At 59.3% G+C, this 23,217-nt stretch overlaps 2 protein-coding genes, 1 long non-coding RNA gene and 2 other non-coding genes across 7 annotated transcripts in view; 1 reads left to right on the forward strand and 4 right to left on the reverse strand.

Moving 5' to 3' along the window:
- The window catches only part of Dipk1b (divergent protein kinase domain 1B), a 6,354-nt gene extending 1,147 nt beyond the window's left edge, over positions 1–5,207 (forward strand). Inside the window, exons 2-5 of the mRNA XM_010608968.3 lie at positions 1,375–1,589; positions 3,470–3,577; positions 3,665–3,841; positions 4,230–5,207. Of these exons, the coding sequence (XP_010607270.1) occupies positions 1,375–1,589; positions 3,470–3,577; positions 3,665–3,841; positions 4,230–5,042 (1,313 nt within the window). The 3' untranslated portion in view covers positions 5,043–5,207. The remainder of the gene's footprint in view (positions 1–1,374; positions 1,590–3,469; positions 3,578–3,664; positions 3,842–4,229) is intronic.
- A 631-nt stretch (positions 5,208–5,838) lies between these two features.
- LOC104851609 lies at positions 5,839–9,300 on the reverse strand. 2 transcript variants are annotated; one of them, XR_777249.2, is made up of 4 exons: positions 9,204–9,300; positions 8,357–8,418; positions 6,995–7,053; positions 5,839–6,247 (listed from the first exon to the last, which is right to left on the reverse strand). It is a non-coding gene; the product is annotated as an uncharacterized LOC104851609 (long non-coding RNA). The 2 variants fall into 2 exon arrangements; XR_777248.2 differs by having other exon boundaries at positions 5,839–7,053.
- LOC117284361 lies at positions 6,793–6,927 on the reverse strand. Its single transcript, XR_004515450.1, has one exon. It is a non-coding gene; the product is annotated as a small nucleolar RNA SNORA43 (small nucleolar RNA).
- On the reverse strand, positions 8,171–8,302 carry LOC117284366. The gene has a single exon (XR_004515455.1). It is a non-coding gene; the product is annotated as a small nucleolar RNA SNORA17 (small nucleolar RNA).
- A 5,493-nt stretch (positions 9,301–14,793) lies between the features above and the next one.
- On the reverse strand, positions 14,794–18,903 carry LOC104851608 (von Ebner gland protein 1-like). Of its 2 annotated transcripts, none has more exons than XM_010608853.2 (7): positions 18,612–18,903; positions 18,143–18,279; positions 16,967–17,037; positions 16,373–16,483; positions 15,678–15,779; positions 15,504–15,533; positions 14,794–14,924 (listed from the first exon to the last, which is right to left on the reverse strand). In XM_010608853.2, exons 1-6 carry the CDS (start codon positions 18,699–18,701, stop codon positions 15,505–15,507), a joined length of 540 nt encoding a protein of 179 aa, XP_010607155.1. In that variant the 5' UTR covers positions 18,702–18,903; the 3' UTR covers positions 14,794–14,924; position 15,504. The 2 variants fall into 2 exon arrangements, with proteins under 2 accessions (XP_010607155.1, XP_010607154.1); XM_010608852.3 differs by having other exon boundaries at positions 14,794–14,921; positions 18,612–18,902.
- Positions 18,904–23,217: the final 4,314 nt, after the last annotated feature.

Below are 23,217 nucleotides of genomic sequence, written 5' to 3' on the forward strand. Positions count from 1 at the left end.
CCTTTGCCGCACTTTCTGCAGTGGGGGCAGGACGCCTGGCACACATTGGCTTCTGGGGTGGGGGTCACTGTGCTGTTCTGTCCCTGAGTCCATGCTCTGTAACCCTAACGGGGATACTGCAGGCTTAATCTTGCCCTCTGCCTGGCTCAGCTGCTGGGTTGCAGGGATGCCCCTGGGGATGACAAGACCTAGGGTCTGGCCAGACCCGACCCAGTGGTGATGGCTGGCAGAACCACCTGTGCCGGGGCCTGGAGGCCCATCGGGGATGGCGGGGAAAGGGTTGGTCCCCTGGTCCAGCATTGGCCCAACCCCACCCTCTTCCCGCTGGCCCCAGCTGGAAGTCCTTGTCCTGCTCTGGCAGCATCCCGGCCCCCACCATCTCGGTTTTCCTGTTTTTCATTAGGGGCAGATCTGACGGAAACAGGCTGCAGTACAGAGCCAGTGGGCCGAGAGGCAGAGGGCCTGGCCTAGAGCAAGGACCTGCAGAGTCCTTACTCTCTGTCCCTAGGTTGTATCCCCCCACCACAGCTCCTCCTGGGCTGGCCTCCCAGTGCCCTCGAGTCAGGGAAGCCGGGTAGGGCAGTTCCCCAGGCTGGGGCTGGTCCCCGAGGATCTGGTGGCCCCATTTCATGGAGGAGCTGGTAACCAGGGCAGAGCGGGCATGACCAGCAGGGAGGTCCTCGGAGGGGAGGCTGGCTGTCCCTTGTCATCTGCCCAGCTGCTGGAGGCCACAGGAGGAGCTCCATGCCAGCCACTGACCCCCAACCCTTCCTCCTGCCCTCCTGCCTGGCCAGGCCCTAGGCCATTCCTTGTGCCTAGATCCTGGGTTGGGGCGCCCGAGCCCCTCCCACAGGCTGCAGTACTTGAGGGTGTGGGGTAGGGGAGGGAGTTGGCACCCAGCTGTCCCTGCCTGTCACTCTCAGAGAACCTGCTTGGATTCAGGGGCCCTGGAACCCCCACACCATATGCTTCCACCTGCTAGCTAGGGAAACTGAGGCAGGGGGCCTGCAGATGACAGGCCCAACCCGTCATGTAGGTGACAGGCTGCTCCCCCTGGCATGTCCTGAGGTGCTTCCCTGCTAAGGCTAGTAGCACACGTGGTGTGGGTGGACCCCACATCGAGGGTCTGTCAGTGGCCACACACGCATGAGTGTGCCAGCCACCATGGCTGTGATACACAAGGCCGTGAACACCTCCCAGGTGTGATGGGGAGCCCTGGTGTCCCGGCTCGTGGAAGGAGGAGGCCCCGGTCCCAGCCTGGCCACTCACCTGGCCTCTAGGGGCAAGGTTGGGAAATGGGGCAAGAGTTTAGGAAAGAAAAGCTCTCAGTTCCCCTTTGGTGTTTTAGCTGCCCATGCCCACACAGAGGGTAAGCCCTGGGGGTTCTTAGGGCTACAGGGTGGTGCCAGCCGTCTGGGCCATGGGTCTGGGAGCTCATAGGCTGCTCCCTGCAGGGCCGGCTCCCAGGCCTCAGGGTCAGGTACGTGGTGCTGGTCTGGCTGGGCGTCTTCGCGGGCAGCTGGCTGGTGTATGTACACTACTCATCCTACTCAGAGCTCTGCCGAGGCCATGTCTGCCAGGTGGTCATCGTAAGTGTGGGGTCCCCAGAAACCTGGCGGGAGGCGCGGTGCCTGGGCTGGAGGTGGACGGGGTGCAGCAGAGGCTGTGGGGAACGTGCTAGCTGGGGTGCTGTAGGCCGAAGGGGCCGCAAGATGTGGGGAGGGTGTCTTCCCCAGCCTGGAGGGAGTCCCTGCCCACTGGGTCCAGGAAAGGAGGCCGCAGAGACCCCACACCCTTGCTGGGGACAAGCTGGGGGTGCCACGGTCCTGGGAGGATGTATGCTAGAGCGTTCGTGTGTGCAGGAGCTCACAGGTGTTTGGGTGCATGTGAGCAAGTAGTCACTCAGGTATGTGCACGCTGAGGTCACTGCCACTCCTTGGGGTGCCCTATGACAAGGGGAGCTGTTCCAGAGGTGAAGCCTGTCTGGGGGCCCTGGGCAATGGCCTTCCTCCCAGAGGAGGCCTTGCCACTGTGTGGGCCAGGGCCAGGGCCAGTGGCACTCAGGCTGGGCACTACATAACCCTGGCTGGTTCTGCAGAGGGCGAAACAGACCAGCAAGTGAGGGGACTTGCTGAGGGATGGGACGGGCAGCGGGCGTCCTGAACACACTGCTGTGCCATCTGTGCCAGCCCCTCCCTGGGCCTGGAGAGGGAGATGGGGACCTGGGACCAGGGTGGGATCCACTGGGGGCCCAGGCCCGGGTGCGCTGCCTCCCTGCAGCTGCTGTGTGGCCACCAGCAGTGCTGCCTCCCGTGGAGAGACAGCCCTGTTGCTGGTGCTCGTCTGGCGTGAGAAGACCCCTTAAGGAGGTGGCAGACCACACGTGTGCTTTGCCTGTACCCTTTCCATTGGGACAAGGAGCCATCATTCAGGTTGCCCTGCCACCCTCGGGGCTCAGGGGGCAGGGCACATTGCCTCTGGTTGGCCCTGCTGCCTCCTGCCCTCGGATGGCAGCATTCGGTACCTCCCCTCCCCCACCTGCCCAGCTCCATAGTAACTGAAGTGTGTCCAGGGGTGCATCCCCACCCCAGATGTTCTTGAGGCCCTGTCCAGGGGGGTGCTGGGCTGATTTGCTTACTGCTGAACATGACTCCCTAGGCCTCTGGCTAATAATGTGGCCTGGGGTAGGCATGGCAGGAGCCACAGGCAGGGAAGTAGTGGCCCCGAGCTGTTTTCTGAGCTGACAGTGACCAGCAGCTCAGCAGAGAAGGGCACGGAGGGTGGACGGGGGGCAGTGAGGCCTGGCTTGTCCTGCACATGGGATGGGACATCAGGGCCAGGTCCATCATGTGGGCTGGGCCAGAACAGATGCCCAGGCCAGGATGGAGCAGTTTTGAGGGCCCCCAACACTGGGGAATCCAGAGACCAGCCGGGTTGCTTGTGGGGACCTTGCACAGGAAACAGGAAGTACTTTACATCAGCAGAGCCCATGTGGCTTCTCTGACGTGTCCAGTTGCCTGCCTGAGAACAGTGCTAGCCCTGGGCCTGGCCTGGGGTTGCCCTGGTATTTCTGAGCCTGGCCTTTGCCTGCTGGGCAGAGAGGCCTCAGTTCTCCAGTTCTGCCTGGAGACCTGCTGTCACAGTGGCCAGGACTGCAAGGTGGCCCAGCGGGCAGGGTTGCCCTGACAGCAGCAGCCTCCATGCATACCAGGACATGGGTGCTGCCAGGGGCAGGGTGCCAGCCACCACAGAGCAGTGGAAACCACCATGGCTAAGGCCTCAGAACCAGGTCCTGCGCAGCTGGCAGGCACAAGGACTTCATCCCAGGCGCCCTGGACTCCCACCCTGGTGGCCTCATTGCCCCGTGGCACACCCTTCTCCCAGGGGCTCGCTGGGTCTTGGACCATGGTCACCCTGAGGGTGGGGCTGTGGCCACTACCTGTGCCCCAGCCAGGCCCTGTGTCTCCAGTGTGACCAGTACCGCAAGGGCATCATCTCAGGCTCCATCTGCCGTGACCTGTGTGAACTGCGCACAGTGGAATGGCGGACATGCCTGTCCCCAGCCCCGGGCCAGCAGGTACGAGGGCAGGGCTGGGTGGGCCTGGGCCACTGCGCCCACCCCGGGAGGGGTATCTGCAGAGAGGATACCCATGGCCTTATCCAGGTGTACAGCGGACTGTGGCAGGACAAGGAGGTGACCATCAAGTGCGGCATCGAGGAGGTCCTGAATGCCAAGGCCCAGCCAGAAGTGGCTCCCCGGCGGGAGCTGGTGCTGTTTGACAAGCCCACACGGGGCACGTCCATCAAGGAGTTCCGGGAGATGACCCTCAACTTCCTCAAGGTCAGGCTGCGTGCCAGCCTGGGAGGGGCTGAGAGGCCCTGTGGCAGGCCTCCTCCACTGTGCAGGCAGGAGGCAGGGAAGGGGCCTTTCCAGGGCAGTGGGGCAGGTGAGCTGGCAGAGCCTGGGCACAGCCTGGGCACCTCGGGAGAAAGACTTGCCGCCCAGGTCTCCAGGCAGCAACGGGGCCTCTCTGGGGCCCCCTAGTATGCAAGGGCAAGATAAGATGCCAGGTGTGTGCTGGGTGGGGGCTGAACGGAAGGGGTCCTGGGCCAGGGAAGGTTGTGGGCACCTGCTGGGTGCTGCTGGCCCCGAGAACCTGGCAGGTCTGTGCTCTGCTGGCAGGGCGGAGGTCTCAGGTCCTGAATGACTTGCTGTCCCGCCCCACCAGGCGAACCTAGGAGATCTGCCCTCCCTGCCGGCGCTGGTCGGCCAGGTCCTGCTCATGGCCGACTTCAACAAGGACAGCCATGTGTCCCTGGCCGAAGCCAAGTCGGTGTGGGCCCTGCTGCAGCGCAATGAGTTCCTGCTGCTGCTGTCCCTGCAGGAGAAGGAGCACGCCTCTCAGCTGCTGGGCTGCTGCGGGGACCTCTACCTCACTGAGGGCATCCCCCACGGCTCCTGGCCTGGGGCCATGCTGTCCCCACTGCTGCGCCCGTTGCTGCCACCTGCACTGCACAGGGCTATGCAGCAGTGGTTCGGGCCCGCGTGGCCCTGGCGCGCCAAGATCGCCATTGGCCTGCTGGAGTTTGTGGAAGAGCTCTTCCACGGTGCCTACGGGACCTTCTACATGTGTGAGACCACGCTAGCCAACGTGGGCTACACGGCCTCCTACGACTTCAAGATGGCCGACCTGCAGCAGGTGGTGCCTGAGGCCACCGTGCAACGCTTCCTGCACGGCCGCCGCTGTGAGCAGAGTGCGGACTGCACCTACGGGCGTGACTGCAGGGCCCCCTGCGACCGGCTCATGCGGCAGTGCAAGGGTGATCTCATCCAGCCCAACCTGGCCAAGGTGTGCGAGCTGCTGCGGGACTACCTGCTGCCCGGCGCGCCCCCTGACCTGCGCGAGGAGCTGGGCAAGCAGCTGCGCACCTGCACCACGCTCAGTGGGCTGGCCAGCCAGGTAGAGGCCCACCACTCGCTGGTGCTCAGCCACCTCAAGACGCTGCTCTGGAAGGAGATCTCCAACACCAAGTACTCCTAGGGGTGCCGCACCCGACCCAGACCCACTGCTGCCACCTCCCCAGGTCCCTTCACCTCCGACTGACCACCTGAGCTCCTCCGTGGGACGGACCAGAAGGGAGGGGCACTGCCCACCCTGGGCCTGGAGAACGCGGTGTAAATAAACGGCTTTGTGATGCCTAGCACGTGTGTACTGAGCGGTCACAGGGCTGCATTGCCAGCCTGTGGTGCTGGGGTCAAAGGCTGTTCACCAAGTCCCTAAGTGGCCCCGCCTCAGCCTCCCAGTGCTGGGACCATAGGTGTGTCTGCTCGCTCACTTTTTTCTTTGTGGTGGCAGAGATCCAAACAGGCCTTTTGTGTGCTCCGTGCATGCCCCACCACGGGGTTCTATCTGAGTTCCTGTCACCTCTGACTGAGCTTAAAATACAAGTCCGATACAGAGAAGCGTGCTAACGAGGCAGTAACAGATTTATACAGTAGAACTGGGCTCGGTCCCAGCACCCAGGAGGCCGAGGCAGGACCACCTGGACCACACAGTGAGCTCAAGGCTAGCATGAACATAGCTGGACCCTGTCTCAAAAGCCAAGCTGATTCTAGTTAACAGACACCTGTAACTTCATTTGCCCTGGAAGTGGCCAAGTGGCTGATGGAGCATCGACAGGCCAGGTGTCCGTCCACACTGCTTGCCCAAGAGGACCCAGGCAGGAAAGGCCCTCTGCAGCAGGCTCTTGGTTCCTGTCTTTGCCAGCACAGTGACCCTCCTGAGAAAGCACACTGAGCCAACCTTTTAGTTCATTTTATTGCAATTTCTTTTTCCAGTATTGAGGATTGAATTCAGGACCTCATGCTTGCCAGGCAGGTGCGGTGCCACTGAGCTAAAAATCCCGCCCTTTGGTTCATTTTAACATCTTTTGCTTAAGACTGCAGCCATTCCCAGGTTTCAACCACAACTTCTCCATGCCACACCGCACCTTTGCTTACAATTCATTCTTCCCTGTTTTTCCCATCTTAGGCAAAACAATAACCAAAACCAGGATGATCCCAGTCAGTTAGCTCAGAACTGTTCCCTGGCCTCCCCTGCACACTGGTGGGGCAGCACCTGCGGGGCACGCTACCCAGTGACACACTGCACCGCCACACCACTGGGTCTGAGCATGGAGCTGCACTCGTGCCTGCCTTACCGGCCTCAGGGCTGGGGGTCAGATCTCTTCCTCCAGGGGCTTGGATCTGGAAAAGGAAGAGGGGTGGGGTCAGCACAGGCTTATCGTTCCTTCCACCTGGATTCACCGGAGGATGCCAGGGAGTCCAATCAGGCACAGCTCATTTCGCCAAGAGGATCCAGCAAGGTCTGGCAGTGCTGACTTCTGGGACCACGTAACCTCCTGGGAACTGCGGGTCATGCTGCAGCACCCCTGGCCTCCACCCAGCCTGGAAGGGACAGTGACCCACAGGGGCCCCGAAGAGACTGCACAGCTGTGGGGAACCCTCAGGGGCCCGGGCCTCACCAATAGCACAAAGCCAGCGAGAGCCTCCGCTCTTCTCAAGGGTATCACGGCATGGGTCCATTCCCCCACAGAAGCCAGGGCACTGAGCAGAACACGGCGTTGCCTGTCAGCTCTGTTCTGTGGTTCTCAGGCCTCCCCAGAAGGCCACTTCCAGGAAAGAGGCCTGGGAACGAGACCCTTGCCTGGCTCCTCCACTGTCCTGAAAGCCTGCCACATAGCTGGGGCCTATCAGCACCCTCAGTGCCCAACGCACCTGCCATCCTCCAGAAATGTCTGGCTATAAACCATTCTTAGTGCTCACTGGTCTCCGAACACTGAGCGTAGAAATAGCCAGATGCTCTTTGCCCCGAAGTCACAGGAACAGAGTGGCTGTGCCTGTGGTGCTGGCAGGTCCAGGACAGCATCTGCAGGGCAGCCGCACAGCCCCCACAGCCAGGGGTGCACTGCAGGTCCCTATGTCTCTTCTTACCTTGGCAGCTCACAGCCGGTTCCCCTGGACACACCGAGCAGGCTCAGTCACCACCCGTCCTGCATTAAATACCAAAATATGAGTCCAGCAGTCCCCCCTTATTCGCAGGGGTCTATGCCAAGACCTGAAACCAGACAGCAGCAGACCGCACACACACGCCTTTTCCTACCTACTCACAATGCAGAACTGTACCTAATTCTACCTGCCAATACCCCTAACAGGCCCCCAGTGGGCAGAGCAGAGTGAGGATCACACCAGCACTGGGCCTGTGACCAGGAGGTCACCACAGAGATGTCTCCACCCACCTCCCAGGGGTACCAGAGAACAGCTCTCTTCAGAATGCGGGAGAAAGGGTGGCAGATGGGAAGAAATGCTCTGGGCTTTTCTTTTCCACAGCACTGGGTAGTAACCCCAAGGTCCTCACACCGACCTACAGCACCAGTGCTATTTTTGTTTTTGGTACTGGGGATTGAACTTGAGACCTTTCGCAGGTGGCACAACCATGAGCTAAATCCCCGGCCCTATATTCCTCCTGCTAATGCAGTTTTTATTTTTTGGTACCAGGGATCGACCTCAGAACCTTGCACTTAGGAGACAGGCAGCCCAGTGCAATTTTAGATCAAACTGCGGACCTTGCGCTTGCCAGGGACGTGGCAGAACCACTGAGCTAAACCCCTGGCCCGGCCCAGTGCTATTTTAAAACTTGAGACAAGGTCTGAGTTGCCTAGAATGAGCTTGAACCTGCAATCCTTCTGCCTCAGCCACCCAGTATTGGGACTGCTGTGTGCGCCTGCGCTCTGAAACTTTAAAAAGCTGCTTCTTCACACACACCTAGGAAGCTAGCTTTCGGATATGTATGTTGTTTCCATAAGGAGTTTCTGGCTTTCAACCCTGTAGCCTAAAGAGGAGGCTGCAGAGAAGTCCCTGCATGAATCCTGGTGGCTCCAAGGCCTCAGGCCATGCGGACTGCTGGGGGTTCTGTTCCACTCAGCCTCTGCTGGGGAAACTGTAGCCATCGTTTCCACTCAGTGCAACAAATAACTCACTTCCTAGAACCTTTTCAAGATCACTGCTTTCTATAGCTTTCATCGAGGCAACTAACAACCCCCTCCTGCAGCCAACCCTTCCACTCCCGAGGGTCATCCAGAGGGTAGCCTCACCCACTGGGCTTCTGTCAGTGTCAGGCTACTAATCATTCAAGCGTTCACAGGCCAGAACACTGAGCGTAGACATAGCCTCGATTCTCTCTGCCGCCTAGTGACGCAGGTGTGACACAACAGCCACGCCTGCAACGCCTCAAGGGGCAGGGCCAGGGGTCCAGACCACAGTCTATGTGAGCGGGGAACCTGCTCCAGCACCAACCTGTCAACTTATGTGAGATCCCCGCATATCCTATAGGGGCTTGGTTTCAGCAGGCAAACTCCCTAGGGAAGACAAGAACATCCTTCATGCAGATCTCCGCAAGACCACACACACCCACCACATCTGGTGTTGTTTAGGGACTACTCTGCTGCACAGGGTCTCCCAGTAGAAAAGAACTGCTTCTGGCTGCAAGGGGCCTTCTAGAAAGATCCACGTGTAAATCTGTGTCCCAGTATACTACCACGGAATCATGGCTGCTATAATCCACTGTCCCTATCCAGGACCCTATAGAAGTAAAGCATCCCACCCCAAATATGCCTGAGAAGCCATCCTTTGTGAAGACAACCCCAGTCCACCTCGCCTACCTTACTGAACTAAGTACCAAATGCACACAGCTTTTCTTCTGTTAACCTCCCCCTTCTGCCTTAGAAGTGACACCCGACCCAGAGATGCCCATGGGTGGCTTCACCTTTATCCCAAGGCAACCCTCGCTCCTGGTGCAAACCTTCCCGCCATGCCCCACAGCTGGGGCCGGTTCCGTTTTGCCCAGAAGCCCAAACCCATCCCCTTTTTTGGGTTTTTTAGACAGGGTCATGCAATGAAACCCAGGCTGGCTTGATCTCGGGCAATCCTCCCTCTCGGCCTCCCGGGTGCGCCTCCACGCAGGCTCCTTACCCCAGGGTTACGACCTTGCTCAGGGAGGCTGGGACTCCCTTACCCGAGCACCTAAGACAATTTGCATTACTTTCCTTATTTACCACCTTATTACATAAATAAAACCTATCGCTGCTTTCCAGGGGAAAAGGTCAATTACTCCTAGTCCTCCAGGCACCATTCCCAGGCTCACCTCCTCAGGAGCGCGGGGCTTGGCTCCGCCGCGGTGCACCAGGAGCGTCCTCCGAACCATGTCACCAGTCCTCCAAGGCCATCAAGAGGACGCGCGGGGCCGCGCAGCGTCCTTTATAGTAGCGCGGACGGCGGCCCTAGAGGGACATGCCCTTTCTCTGCAGCGCCCTCTAGCGGCTAGCCGCTCGTCGCTGGCAAACAGCCCACGTGCTGGGCAGAGAGAATACCAGTTTAGAGTCCCACCAGCCCTTCAAGACTCCCTGCCCTGCTTGCTCGACCTCCCCAGCGCCATCTGTGGCCAACCCGTGTGCCAGCGGCGGGGACACCGAGTGCGAGTCCCCCAGTGCATGGCTCTGCACGTTTCTAAACCACTTGGGTACCTTCCTGTCCATAGCCTGGGACCCATCAGAATCTTCTGCTTTGGCAGAGTGGGAGCCACACAGTTCACCCACTCATGCTTGGCCTGTAGCACACCTCAGGTGCCCAGTGCGAGCTGAGACTGCTTGGGCAGATAGGGGTGACCCATGGGTGACCCTCGTGATCAGAGCTTTCTGCCTGTTCCAAGCCGTAGTCTCCACAGTCCCTGAGAGCATGGTAGGGAGGGGAATTGAGGTCTCAGAATAAAGAAATACTCCCTGGCCACACGGTTTGCACCGGTAGAGGCAAAGCTGGAGCAGGAACATTGGCTCTGGACCAGGAGAAGGCAAGTGTGGGCCACAGAGGCCAGACGATGTCTGCAGTGCCCTGTTGCAGTCCCCACCTGGATTCACTCAGCATCATGACAGACAGGCAGGGCAGAAGCAGAACCAAGGTGCGGGGCTTCTCCTTGCTCAGCCCATTCCCTGGGGCCACAGGCAGAGGCCAGGGCTGCAGGTGCTGGGGCTGTGGTGCTGCTGGCTCTGGCTTGGCACTGTTTTCAGAGTGGACATGAGCTAGGACAGGGCCAGAGGCACAGAGGCGAGAAGCTGCAAGAGTACAGGTCTGTCTGCTGGCCTTTCCACAGGCGGGACACACCCCTCCACCTCACTGAGGCTCCTGGTTGGCTTCAGGCCCAGATCTAGCACCAGCTCTAGAATCAGCACCGGCTGCACAACTAGTTTCACAGTTAGAGCCTGTGCCAGGCCCAGAGCTGGGACCAACAGCACATTCCAAGGATGCACCACTAGGTGCTGGCACAGCACCTGACCTTGATTCTGTGCCAGAACCTGCTCCTCCTGCATTGGGCCTGACCTCCAGCAGCTGGAGCACTGACTCCCCATGGAGAACCTATTTCACTGCTGTTTCCAGAGCTACAGGCAGCCCAGGATCCAGAGCAGCCAGGAGCCGCAGAACCAGCCCAGCACAGCCTCCAACTGGAAGCATCCCTGGCAACCTCTCCGGTGCTGGTGCCGTCGGCATAGCGAGATCGAGTGAGGAAGGGGCCAGTTCTGTTTTCTAAAGAGCTCCAGAAGAGTCACCTCTATGCCCACTTTACCTACTTGGGCAAGCTCACCAGTGTGGGATCCGGTGTAGGCTTTTCTCTATTGAGAACCTGACAACTCTGGACTTGAAACAGTCTCTTTCCTTGTTATAAACTGCACTATTCAGGGTTGTCCAGAGACACAGGACCGACAAGCCATACAGAGAGAGAAAGAGCTTTGGGGGTAGATGACGGGTAGACAGACAGACAGACAGACAGGTGACAGGCAGTTGATAGGTGAAAGGTAGGTAGGTTTACATAGAAAAGGGGGATTCAGAGATTTATTTGAAGAACTAACTCTTACTGTCAGGAGGCTTGGAACCCCCACACCTGCAAGATCGACCAGCAGGCTGAAGGCTCAGGGCTGAGGGATGTGGCTGCTGGGGCCCAAGGCCAACTGAAGGCAGAATTCCTCTCCTCAGGGGATTTGGTCCATTTTTACTCCTTGACAGGCCCTCACTGGATAGACACTGTGGGCTCCTTTGAGCGTGGTGGCAGGTGGCATTGTCCTGGGGGGGTCTTGGACATGTGAGGCTGCAGCAGGGCTGCACATACACACACAAACACAGGCATGCAGTTCTCACAGGCTCTGTGTCACTGTTCACAGTCCACCCCTGCCTGGGAGAAAAGCACAGCAGTCCTTGGAGTCCTCTCAAAACTGTCATGCTGCCAGGTGTGGTGGCGAACGCCTGTGCTCCCAGCCATGAAGGAGGCTGGGAGGGGTTCACAAGTTCCAGGCCAGCCTGGACAACTTACTGAGACCTCGTCTCAGAAAAACAAAGGAACAAGGGTTTGGTAGCCTGCCTTGCAAGCTCAAGGACCTGAGTTTGATCCCCAGTACCACACACACACACAAAAAGAGGTAAAAAACAAAGGAACAGGGCCAGGGACTTAACTCAGTGGTGCTGCCACCTGCCTCAAAAGCACAAGATCCTGAGTTTGATCCCAGTTCCAAACAAAAAAATATACATGTATAATACTGTAATTTAAGAAAGAGATGCTGGGGATATAGCTCAGTGCCAAGGCCTGCCTGGGTTCAATCCCAGGACTACCAAACAACCACACACACACACACACACACACACACGCACATGCATGCACATGAGCACATGCAGAAACCAAAACAATACCACCAAAAAACTCATGGCTTTAAGCAAACTAAAAACCCTCCTGAGCATTTACTCTTGCTCTTCAAATTCAGCATTGTTTTTTGTTTTGTTGTTGTGGTGGGGTTTTGGGGTTTTTTAGGGGGATTGGTACTGGGAATTGAACTCAAGATCTTGCACTTGTGAGGCAGGCACAGTGCCACTGAGTTACATCCCTGACTGTTTGTTTTGTTTTTTGAGACTGTAGCCCCAGCCTTTCAAGTGCTGGAATTACAGGCATGCACCACAACGCCCAGCTGCACTGTGCATTTTCACATGTGTGACGGGCATGCCATGGAATGATGTTATGTGTCCTTTGCCTTCCTCTGCCCCTCTGGGAGGGGAGCTGTCCCATCTCAGGCATGAGGACACCGAGGCTCCAGTGGGAACAGCTCCCCAGGGAAGCATGTGCTGCCTGACCTCAGAGTCCATGTTCCTAACCGACAGGGACTCTGCCCCAGGCAGGACAGCACCACCCAGTGGCCTGGATCTCCTGCCTGCCTGGTCAAGCCAGGAGCTTCCCTGTCTGTCAGCTGCTGGCTGCGTGGCTTCGTGAGGTTCAGACCCCACAACACAAGTCCTCCCAGACTAGGGTCTATCCCTGTGATGTCCCCTTGAGGTCCCCAACTGGTCCTTGCCTCTGGCCTAATGCCGGCCCCCAGTGCCTCTTCCTCCAAGGAAGCCCAGCAGTGATGCCCTGTGCCTTTGGCTGAGGACAGAGCTTGCAGAGGCCCTGATGAGACTGGAGGGCTCCTGCCCCAAAGGGCCTAGGACTCAGATGCCAGCTTGGCCCGGACCTGGCCAAGGCCTGCCCATCCTGCCCACACATGCCCACACCATGCCCTCTGCGCTCTCCACTCCTGCGAGGCTTTTAGGAATCCCCAGCCCCTTCTGAGTGCTGCCAACTAAGGACAAAGCCCTGCAGGTCAGGCTAGGCAGGCTGGGAGGAGGAGTCCTCCACATCTCTGGGCATGGACAACAGGGCAAGGCCTTTCTCTGGGCCCCTTTCCCATCCCTCTCCTCAGGCCAAGAGCCTGCTGTTGGCCAATGCTTGGCTGAACTATGTGGCTCTCCACTCCCTGGGCCTCCTCTCTTCCCTGAGGCAAGGACAGGCTGTCAGGGCACCGTCCTGGAGTGCAGTGGGCTGAGCCTTCCCAGCACGGAGCACAGCGGTCATAGCACCCTGTCCTGACCCTGGCAGCCTAGTGTCCTGGGGAGGGCTCTTCCCTGGCGTTCCTGCCCTGCAACCCCCATAGCCTGCCACCTCCTCTCGTGCCATTCTGTGGTGTGTGTGCCTCTGGGACAACAGAACCCATGCACCTAGGAGAGACCCAAGGGTGCTTGTAGCCGGGGGTTCACAGGGGTAGATGGCAGCCCTGGGTATCCGGGGCTCCTAGGACAGGAAGGCCTAGAGGAACAGAACTTCTTCAGGACTCTGAGCCTGGCTGGGGCGGCCACCCACCCTGCCTGGCCCTGGGCTGGCGAGGATGCCTAGGGAGCCCCTGGAGAGACACCAGCTACCCGGGGTAGAGCCGGGTTCCAGCTCAACCGAGGGGAAGGAGTCTCAGGGAGTGAGCATCGGGGCCTGTGCCGCCCTGGAAGGAGGGCCGGGATCCACACCGAGCTCTGACCTCAGACCACGTCCTGAGGGTGGTGAAGGAGAGGATCCAGTGCTGTTCACCCAGGGCTTTCATGCTGTCCCAGGACGGGTGGTGGTGACATAGCTGTCCAGGCTGTGGGACAGGGTTACTGTGGCCTTGGAAATGTGAGGGCTGAAGTCTTCACTGCTAGGGCTTTCCTGCAGTTACTGGGGGGACTGAGCTGACCTTGGAGATAGAGGGTCCAGGGTCCTAGTGCCTCCCTGATCACTGCCCTGTCCCTGTCCCTGAGGTTCTCAGAGAGGAGGCAGCTGCCCAGAACCCAAAGAGGCTGTGGGATCTTCCGAGTTGCAGTTCCTATGGTCAACAGCTTCAGAGGTTGTGGCTGGTCCCCTGGTCACCTTGGCCACCGCTGGGCCAGTATGACAGGTGCCACGTCCCACTGAGACCATCTCTGTCACCCTCTTATTCCTGTGGGCACTCTGCTTGTCTGGGTGCACCTGGACCACTCTGCCTGTCACCTGGACACATGGGCCCCTGGGCTACAGGCTGGGCCTCTATCCCCATCTCCTTCCAAAGACCAGCCCCTGGCTTTGGTCCATGCTGACCAGGAGCTGGACTCCAAGTGATGGGGACACGGACATCAGGGACTTTCCATCCATAGACACACAACCCGAGAGCCAACATGGCCACGGTGGACCTTGCCTTCCTTAGCCTGCCTATGGGACAAGGGTAAACTGGCCTTGTACCCTTCCTGGGTCCCTGCTATGGAGTTAGAGGCGGGGTTACTAGAGGGGCGGGACCAGGTGGTCCGTGGGGCGTTGGGCGGGGTTACTGGAGGGGCGTGTCTGAGAGAAGCGTGGCCTGATGGTCAAGATTGGGAAGCTGAGGACCTTGCTGCAGGTGATCCGTCCTGGAGGGGCGTCCAACCGGCCTCTGCTGTTCTTCAAAGCTACTGGGATGACTCCAGCACGCGGCCAGAGAAAGAGTTTCCTGGTCTGTCCTTCCGGAACCCTCCAGGGCGATGCCCCCGTTGCCAGGCCCTAAGGGGTGGCCGCCCCTTCCCCACCTCCTGCCTCCGGTGGGTCCATTCCTGCGGGCTGGAGCCCCCTCAGTTCTGTGGTCCTCACAACCCTCTCCCCTCTCAGTCTCCACCCAGACCCGGGCCTGATGGGCGGTGCGCCTGCAGAAAGCGGCCATAGGACCCGCACAGAGCCGCCAGCCGCGGCCCCAGCCCTGGGTCTCATTTGTCCTGGCCAGCAGCACCCACAGGAGGCCGGGACGGGGCTGGGCCCTCGGTACTTTCTGCCCACTTCTCCGTCTGCTCACCCTGTCAGAAGTCCCCCTGGGGAGCCCAGGACCCCACAGACAGGCAGAGCCAGGGAACTGCTGAAGCTGTTTATTCAGGAACGGTGGAGGGGTACAGGGGTACAGGGAGGCAGGCGGTGAGGCTTGCTGGCCTGGCAGGAGGGAGGGTCTCCTCCTTCCTCAGGGAGAGGTTTCGGTGGGACCCCACGCTGCTTCGGAGTAGGAAAGGAGGAGAGGTCAGAGGGGCCAGGACAGGATGACAGGGAGCTGCAGGGGCCACACTGGGAGGAGAGGGAGGAGGCTTCACCACCCCCAGCTGCCCACAGAGCTGCACACCAGCGTGGGAAGGGAGACAGGTGACCTCTGCCAGTCACCTGGGGATGGGGGGGCAGGGTGTTGTTTGGAGTCTGCACTGCCGCACCTGTGCTCTGCAGCTTGAGGGCCCCAGGAGCTCTGAGGCCATGGCCATGGCTGCCACGTGACTTTAAGGCAACTCATGGCGTAAATAGAGTCATGGGGACCACTGAGGACCCCGGGGGTCTGAGGAGGAATTTTCTACCTGCCCACAGGAGGGAATAAGGGACGCTGGGGACAAGGGACAGGGACGCTGTCACAGCCCAGCCACTGCCCAGGAGCGACATCCCAGGAGGAAACGGGAAGCCATGCCATGGCCTGGGAGGCCAGGAGCAGATCCCATCCCTTCCGGCCAGGAGGGTCTCCCTTCCCAGACAGGACCACGGGGGACGTCCCAGCCAGCCAGGACGGGACTCACACATGTCCCTGAGACTCACCCTAGGCGCTTCCTGGAGAGCAGGCTTCCGCTGAAGAGAGAAAGCCAGGGTTCAGGGGCCCTGGGAATTCCACAGGACCCCGGGACCCTCTGTCAGCCAGCATTTCCCACGGCCCAGAGAGGACCAAGCAGAGTGGGCTGCACCTGTTCCCTGGCCTCCATGACCCCTGCCTACCCCTCTGCTTGGGGATGGAGATGCTGTCCGTCTTGAGGCCTCTGGCTTCTACCACCTTCTCAAACTCCGCCAGAGCTTCCTGGTTGACTTCGGGGTCTCGGCCTGCGGGTAAGGCCAGGGCAAGACCGGAGTGTGAGCAGCAGAGCGGGGACCTGCAGGCACCTCCACCCTGGCCTGGAGGATGGCAGCTCGCGCTGGGGAGGGACCTAGACAACCCCCGGGGGTGGAGAGCCTGGGTAGGACAGGAGCACCAGGGCGCCCTGGGCAGCCAGTGTAGACCCAGAGCTGCTCTCCCAGGGCGGGAGGGGGACGCAGGACTAGCCCTGGAGCAGCCGTCCACACCTCCTGCTGCTCCGCACTCACACACCTGGCTGGGAAGAGCTCCGGGACAGGTGGGAGCCACACTGCACCCCGTGTCTGTTTGGGGTTGAGCGAGCTCTCAACGGGGGCTCCTCTTCCCAAACCTGTCCCACCCGCTGCTGGAACTGTGCTCCTGGATGGCACTGCAGTTTCCGCCCACCGGTCCCTGGCTCATGCTGTGGCATTTGTGGCATCTGTCTCCCTGTGCCCACAGCAGCTCGTCCTTCCCACGGCAGAGACCTAGACCTGGCAATCTCCAACCCTGAGCTGTGGGGTGGGGGTAGAGCCCCTGAGGACATTGCCCATGGTGGACACCCCCGGACAATGCGACTCACCCACAAGATTCACTGTCCGGATCACGTGCTTGTGCCACGTGCTCTCGCTGTACAAGATGTAGTGGTGCTGCACGCCCGTCGGGATGATGTGTACCACTTGCTTGCCCCTGTCTAAGGAGGACAGTGGCTGTCTGAATAAGCTCCCCAAGCACCCAAGACAGCCAGCCCCCAGCCTGGCCAGCCCCTGGGCTGCCCTCCTGCCAGGATGCCCAGGGCTCTGGACCCAGGCTCTCTACCAGGCATGGCCCCAGGCAGGCATGGGGTCTTCACTTTTCAGGGTCCAAGCCCACCTGAGAGGCAGTCACGCCCCAAGCCAGGCAGACAGAAAGAATTGGAGCTGCCGGCAGAGGACTGGGCCACCCCAGCAGGAAATTGTTGGGCAGTCCAGATCCTCCTGGGGATGGTGCCCACAGCCAGGGCAGCATTTAGGGTCAAGTGTTTGGATTTAAGGCAAACTGGCTAGTGAAAGGGGAGGGTGGGCGTACAATAGGGTCAGAGGAGAGCAAAGATCTCAGGCCAAAGGCCACCAGGAGGTGCCAGCTGGCCCCATCTCCTGTGCATGGTCGCACAGCTCTGGGGAGCCCTGGGACTCACAGGCTGTGTATTTGCCCGGCTCATCTGTTTTCTCCAGGATGGCACTGATCTCATGGCACTGACCTCCGATCCTGGAAAACAGAGGTTGCCAGTTACCTCCCTGCTCACAGCAGCCCCATTTGTGTCCTATAGGTGCCCTGGGTCCAGATGAGCCCAAGAAGGAGCGGCCTTGCTGCCTCTCGAATCCAGACTACAGCCAGGTCCTCCGTGTCCCCTGTGGCAGCCCCTGTCATGCATCCTATAGGTGCCCTGGGTCCAGATGAGCCCAAGAAGGAGCGGCCTTGCTGCCTCTCGAATCCAGGCTCCAGCCAGGTCCTCCGTGTCCCCTGTGGCAGCCTCTGTGTCATGCGGTGTCCACACTTCCTGCTCTCTGCCAAAGGGAGCCTGGCTATGTGGGCTGTAGATGTCATCTGTGGTCACTGGCCAGTGCCCTCACCTCACCCTGCCCAGTCCTCTCAGCTGGCCTCTCAGGGACCAGGCCACGTCCACTGGCACCTGGACCATGGAGAGAAAGCTTTGGGTGGGGAATTTGGCAGGGGGGTGCAAACTCCAAGGTCATTGCCAAGGTCCCTGGCTGCCTAAAGGCCGATTCCCAGGACAGGAGCACAGACAGACGTCAGACAGGTGGGAGTCTCATAGATGTGAGAGAAGTACACGCATGAGCTGGGCAGATCCGAGCTGCCCAGGAGGGAGCGGAGAGAGGCAGGGGGTGGCACACAGCTGTGAGATGCAGAGGCAGGAACCACGCAGGTGGGAACAAACACAGGCAGGAGCCACACAGGGATGTCACAGGCCTCTCTGTACTGCCTGGCCATGCAAATCCCTTCCCTGCTGGTCTGCACAGCAGGAGTTCCTAGGAGGGGTTCAGTCTAGAGTCTGAGGAACACTCCCCAAGCTGTGATTCGGGGCTGGGAGTGAAACACCTGTCCGGAAAGAGCCTGTGAGGCAGATAGTGGCCCCTCAGGTGACAGGTGGGCACTGCCCTTTTGGCCCACTATATCTCCTCAGGGTTCCCGCCTCTCCCTGGGGCCTCCCCCAGAGGCACAGTGATCCCCCAAAGCCCCAGGATCTGAGAAGGCCCCCACCTGTGCAACCTCCTCCCAACAGCCTCCTGCTCTCCTGTGCAGAGAAGGGAAACAGAAGGGCCAGGCTGCCGTGTGACCCTCAGACACTCACAGCATAGTGAAGTTCAACTCCAGGCTGCCCCTCTCCAAGCTCTTGACGGTCATGGGGGTCACCGACAGAGACCCATCCTTTTTCCCGGGAAGCTCTGTGTCAGTGGCCACCGCTTTCAGGTACCACTTCCCCAAATCCTGGAGAAGGTGCCTCTGTCAGCCTCAGCTGACCCCCTGGGTTCTCTGCTCCGTCATCCACAGCACCCAGGCCCTACCTACCCCCAAAGGCTGGGGACCTGGAGCAGCCCTGCCACTCTGACCAGGCCCTCGGGGTGCCTGCTCCCCAGGGAAGGGAAGTGTGGGCTCTACCTCCCACCGCCCTCTGCACCCCAGGCCCATCTGCCCAGATGCCTCCTGCTCCGTATGACTTTCCCTCAGGCAGGGTTCTCTCCTGACCCTAAAGTGAGGGTCTCCATCCAGCAGGCTCGCCTCTCCTGCCCCCTGCAGCCCCCAGCCCAGCGGAGCCTCACATTCTGGCTCTCCTCCTCCACGACCGGGAGGTCCTGGGCCTGCAGGGCGGCAATGAGGCCGAGGCCGAAGGTCAGGATCAAGGTCTTCATCTTCAGGGTGTGCAGTCTGGCGTCCAAGTGCTCACTCACAGGCCGGAGAAGCTCTGCTGGGCCCTCCCTCTCTGGGCTGCCCTTTATACAGCTTAGAGGGTCCTGGGACTTGGCAAGCTGGACCAGCAGGTCCCTTCCTGGCTGCACACTTGCACACCGGGGCCAGCTCTGCAGTGGAGCAGGAAAGTGTCACACTTGCTGGAGCTGCTGAATAGCAGCGGTTACACCCCAGAGGGCAACAGGCCAGGGACAGCGTCCAGAGGGGCGGCTTGCAGAGCCCCACAGGAGGGGCGTATGGGGTGCAACCCTCATGTGTGGAGCCCTGAGGGTGTGTGTGGGGACAGTGGACCCCAAAGCCCACAGAGGGTGCTGTGGCAGCCAGAGCCCTGGGATCTGGCCTCAATGACCTTCCTGGCCCCTGGGCAGGTCCTGAAAGTTCAGGTTAGTCCTGGACCCGTTGTGTGGACAGGAGTGCGGGTTCACTGAGGGCAGGGAGCCCCTGAGACCCTGCTCCACTTGCAGAGCAGCAACAGCTCAAACACAGGGAAACCAAGACAGGATGGGCTTACACAGACACCGCACACAGGTGTGCACACACGCATACATGAGATCAGCAACAGGCCAGGAGCACAGACTGGTGAAGGGGCCCACTGGCCTCAGGACCAGAGGCCATCAGAAGGATGAGGACTCGTTTCCTGGGCACTGATGGGGGCTCCCTCTGCCCTGCCACACCCCAGGGGCCCTGCCTGTTACAACTCAATTGGGGGCTGCAGGTCCGGGAAGGGGAGATTAGAGGTGATCCCCAGGGCAGGAGCTGGGACAAGCTGTCCTGATGGGTGACTTCACCTGTGACCCTCCTGTGCCATGTGAAGTGGAGGTGAATACTGCACCTGGCCAATCTGGCTTGGATGGGACTTCCCACTTCTGCTCCTCTGCTGGCGCTGGAGAACTCTGCCCTGCACTATGTGCCCAAGTGGGGCCCGCAGGATTCCAGGATGAACATCCTCTAGGAAAGGGTTTTCATGCCTAACTGCCCTCTAACCTGTCCCATTGCCACCTGGCCCTGATGTTGCTCCCCAACCTCTGTGTGTGCACAGGTGAGTGTGCATGGCCCCAGGTGTGCCGTGGCCCAGAGCCTGTAAGTAGTGAAACCTCTCTGTCTGTGCCTCTCCTGCGCATTGAGCAGGCTCTCTCCAGTGGAGGGGGAGGAACGGGGGAATGGATAAGACCCAAATATCTGCATTGAAAGTGTTACTTTGCAAGGTTAGTAGGCACTGATAAAATACTTTTCAGAAAAGGAGCAGTGTGGGCAGGATATTGCTCTGGGGTACAGCTCTTGTCTGGCATGTGTGAGGCACCAGGTGGGGTCTGCCGCACTACAAAGACAAAAGGAGAAACTACACGAGTGGGGTCAGAGTCTCACCTGTGTCCAGAAATAAGATGGCCCTGAGAAGACTCATCCAAGTGCAGCAGCTTCACGGAGTGGAAAGAAACCCAATCCTTGAAGTGGAGGCCAGCTGGCTCTTGCGGGGCTGTAACAGGGTGCAGAAGGAAAGCGTGAAAGTGTTAACACAGAACTGGGGAAAGGAATGCACAGTGCCCCTGGCCTCGCTGTCCCATGCACAAGCAGACACAGGGCCAGCAGTCCAGGGCATCATCTCTATGACACCCATTTCCTGATCGTGACACCAGCTCTAGGAAGAGACATGGGAACGAGCAGAACCCAACACCACTCTGGCCTTAGAAAATCTGCAGTTTCATGTATTTGCTGCTGGTGGCACTGTAGGTGGCTTCCCAGCGTGCTCCCCACCATTCCCTCGAGGACCGAGGCCCTGGGGATGATGACCTCCCTCCCAGTTCCAGGGAGGGACCGGCCACTCTACAGTGTCCCTCCTCTGTCTGTGACTGCTCAGAGCAGACACTCAGAGCACCCAAGAGCCACAGCAAGGGACCCCTGGGCACAACCCACCCTGGGGACCTTGAGCAGAGGCAGGAAGTGCCCAGCACCCGTGTGACATCACAGAAGCCCGCCCAGCCCTGGACCTCAGCCTTGGGAGCCAACGCCAGTCCAGGCGGACTCAGCGGGTGAGGTGAGCACTGTGCCCGGTGTGGGTGCCAGAGCAGCTGTGCCGTGGACAGCGGACGGGTAGGCTGGTGTGGGTGTTGGGGAGGGAGGTGCTGGGCAGCGAGACGTCAGGGCCGGTGTGGGGCTCAGGACACCTTCAGACACGGCTGAGGTCCAACCACGAGGAACCAGGCCCTCGACAGCAGCAGGATGTGTCTTGAAAACTGCAGCAACTGACCTTTCAAACAGGAAAGGAAACATGTGCGTCTCACAATGCGTGGGCTCTCAGGCCCAAGCAACTGTGTCCTCCACAGCACCCGTGAAAGCCAATGTTAATATCAGGGCCACGCTGGCTGCACCTGGCTCGGTGCCTCACGGGGAAGTGGGTACTGGACAATGGGCGCTTCTCTGTGCCCGTGGACAGCCTCGTCCATATCTGTGCCACGCTGGCTGCGCCTGGCGTGGCCCCGCTGTGACAAGTGAAGCTGGGAGCTGGCTCAGAGCCCCAGCCCTGCCTGCCAGACGGGGTCCAGGCAAAGCCCACACTTCGGGGCCAGGTGCACATCCGGGACCTCGGGGGGGTTGAGGACCCAGAGCTTCCTCATTCACCACTCTCAGGCCCAACATCACTCAGTGCTGGGCCCACCACAGCAGGCAACAGGAGTTCTACACTTCAGTGAAAGTTTTTCTTAAAAATTCATAATAAATCCAATTTATTATGATGCATTGGAGTTTTTTGTTTTGTTTTGTTTTGTTTTTCAGTGCTAGAGATGGGGTCCAGGGCCTCTTGCATGCCAGGCAAGGGCTCACCACGGAGCCACACCCCAGCCCCGAATAAAATACTGTAAATAAGCAGAACTCAGCAATGCCAAGAGACTGAGGATCACAGAGGCAGCTGGAAGGAGAGGCCTTTTACAGGGTGACACCAGCTCACGAGTGCAGAGGGGAAGACAATTACAACCTCATAAGTAGAATTTGATTAGCCAAAGATTAGCTGAGTAACAGGTCTTAGTACAGCTTAAGTGTTTAAATGGCCCTGATTATGTGTGCACAGGGCTCGAGGGCATCGGCTCATCTCTGCTGCAAGCTGTGGCTGAAGTGATTGACCTTGGCTGGAGAAACCATGATGGTTTCCAACAAAGCACTGCGCAGTAAAAACCCACACAACCAGCCCAGGCGCCAACTGTGGATGACTCAGTCACCCATAGTCCCCTTTCTCTGCATCCAGCTGAAAAAGCAGCAGGGACACTACACCAAGATGGTAGAGACCAGGGGTCACCTGCCTTCCCTGGCCCCAGAGAGCCAGGATGAACACAACAGTCCTTCTGGGGGTCCCCAGTTTCAGCCCCTTCCTTTCAGAAATCCAGTGACAGCTGCCTGCCTGTACTGGACTCCATGTCTTGAGGGGTCAGCCCTTACTTTAGTGCCCTGAAATTTGGACCAGGCAGTAGAATTGAACCTGGACCAATCAGTAGGCCTGGATCAGCAGGCTTGTAGTTCAGACCAATTTGGACCAATCAGCAAGCTCAAATATTGACTAATCACAGGTTTGAATTTGGACCAATCACAGGCCTGTTGCTGGTATATAAGCAATACATGCCTGTATCTCTGTCTTAGTCTAGCAGGGCTTTGTCCAGTGATCTCAGTGCAGCTTCAAAAACTTTGATTGGAGAGGACCTGGCTCTGGTAGTCCTGTAAGTGTATAGATTTGATTCTCTGGTAGTGTGGGCTTGGACAGTGGTATAAAACTTGAGTCGTAGCACCTGTTTAAAATCTTACACCTTAAAAACAAAAAAAGATCTATAAACAGTAGGGGTTGTTGGCCCTGAAGAGAGCCAGAGACTGCTGCAGAGCTGCCCCTGCAGGTGTGTGCCTTGTGTATGAGTCAAGCAGAAGAACAACCGCGGGAGGATGATGCAGTGGAGGGTGCTGTCCCACCCTGCCACTCCCCCTTGGGGGGTTCTGTGGAGGACCCATGGCTCCCTGGGGTTTTCCTGTTGATTTTCTTGCCTCTCTGTTGATTGAACGTGTGGCCTCTTACCGAGGAAGGGACTTTGCAGATGGGGCTCAGTTGAGGATCCCGAGGGAAGCGATCACCCTGGACAGTGTGGGCGGCCCGTGCAATCACAGGGCTCAGGGCAGTGTTGGATGAAGACAGAAGCTGGGTGCAAACGAGAGAAGACCTGGCCCTGCCTGGCTGGAGCAGTGTGGGAGCCAGGAGCCCAGCCCCTCCCAGCTGGAAAAGAAGGTGCATTCTCCTCTGGGTCCTCAAAGAAATCCGGCCTTGCTGAGCCCCGGACTTCAGCCCAAGAAACACGGCGGGAAGGAGGAGGAGGAGGAGGAGGAGGAGCAGGAGCAGGAGCAGGAGCAGGAGCAGGAGCAGGACAGAGCTGCGCCGCCAGCCTGTCTCTGTCTTGGCAGCTGCTGAGCTGCGGCTTTGGTCTGGGCAGG

The sequence above is a fragment of the Fukomys damarensis genome, unplaced genomic scaffold, assembly GCF_012274545.1.
Source record: "Fukomys damarensis isolate Sample0158 unplaced genomic scaffold, DMR_v1.0_HiC HiC_scaffold_36, whole genome shotgun sequence".
In the NCBI taxonomy this organism is placed as follows: Eukaryota; Metazoa; Chordata; class Mammalia; order Rodentia; family Bathyergidae; genus Fukomys; species Fukomys damarensis.

Bases quoted from the DNA above. Each gene is read 5' to 3' on its own strand.
- LOC104851608 (XM_010608853.2), bottom strand. From the start codon at position 18,701: ATGAAGACCTTGATCCTGACCTTCGGCCTCGGCCTCATTGCCGCCCTG. The intron at 17,038-18,142 runs GTGAGTGTCTGA...TCTGTTTTCCAG, and splicing joins GAGTTGAACTTCACTATGCT to GATCGGAGGTCAGTGCCATG. The intron at 16,484-16,966 runs GTGAGTCCCAGG...TGTCCTCCTTAG, and splicing joins GCCGGGCAAATACACAGCCT to ACAGGGGCAAGCAAGTGGTA.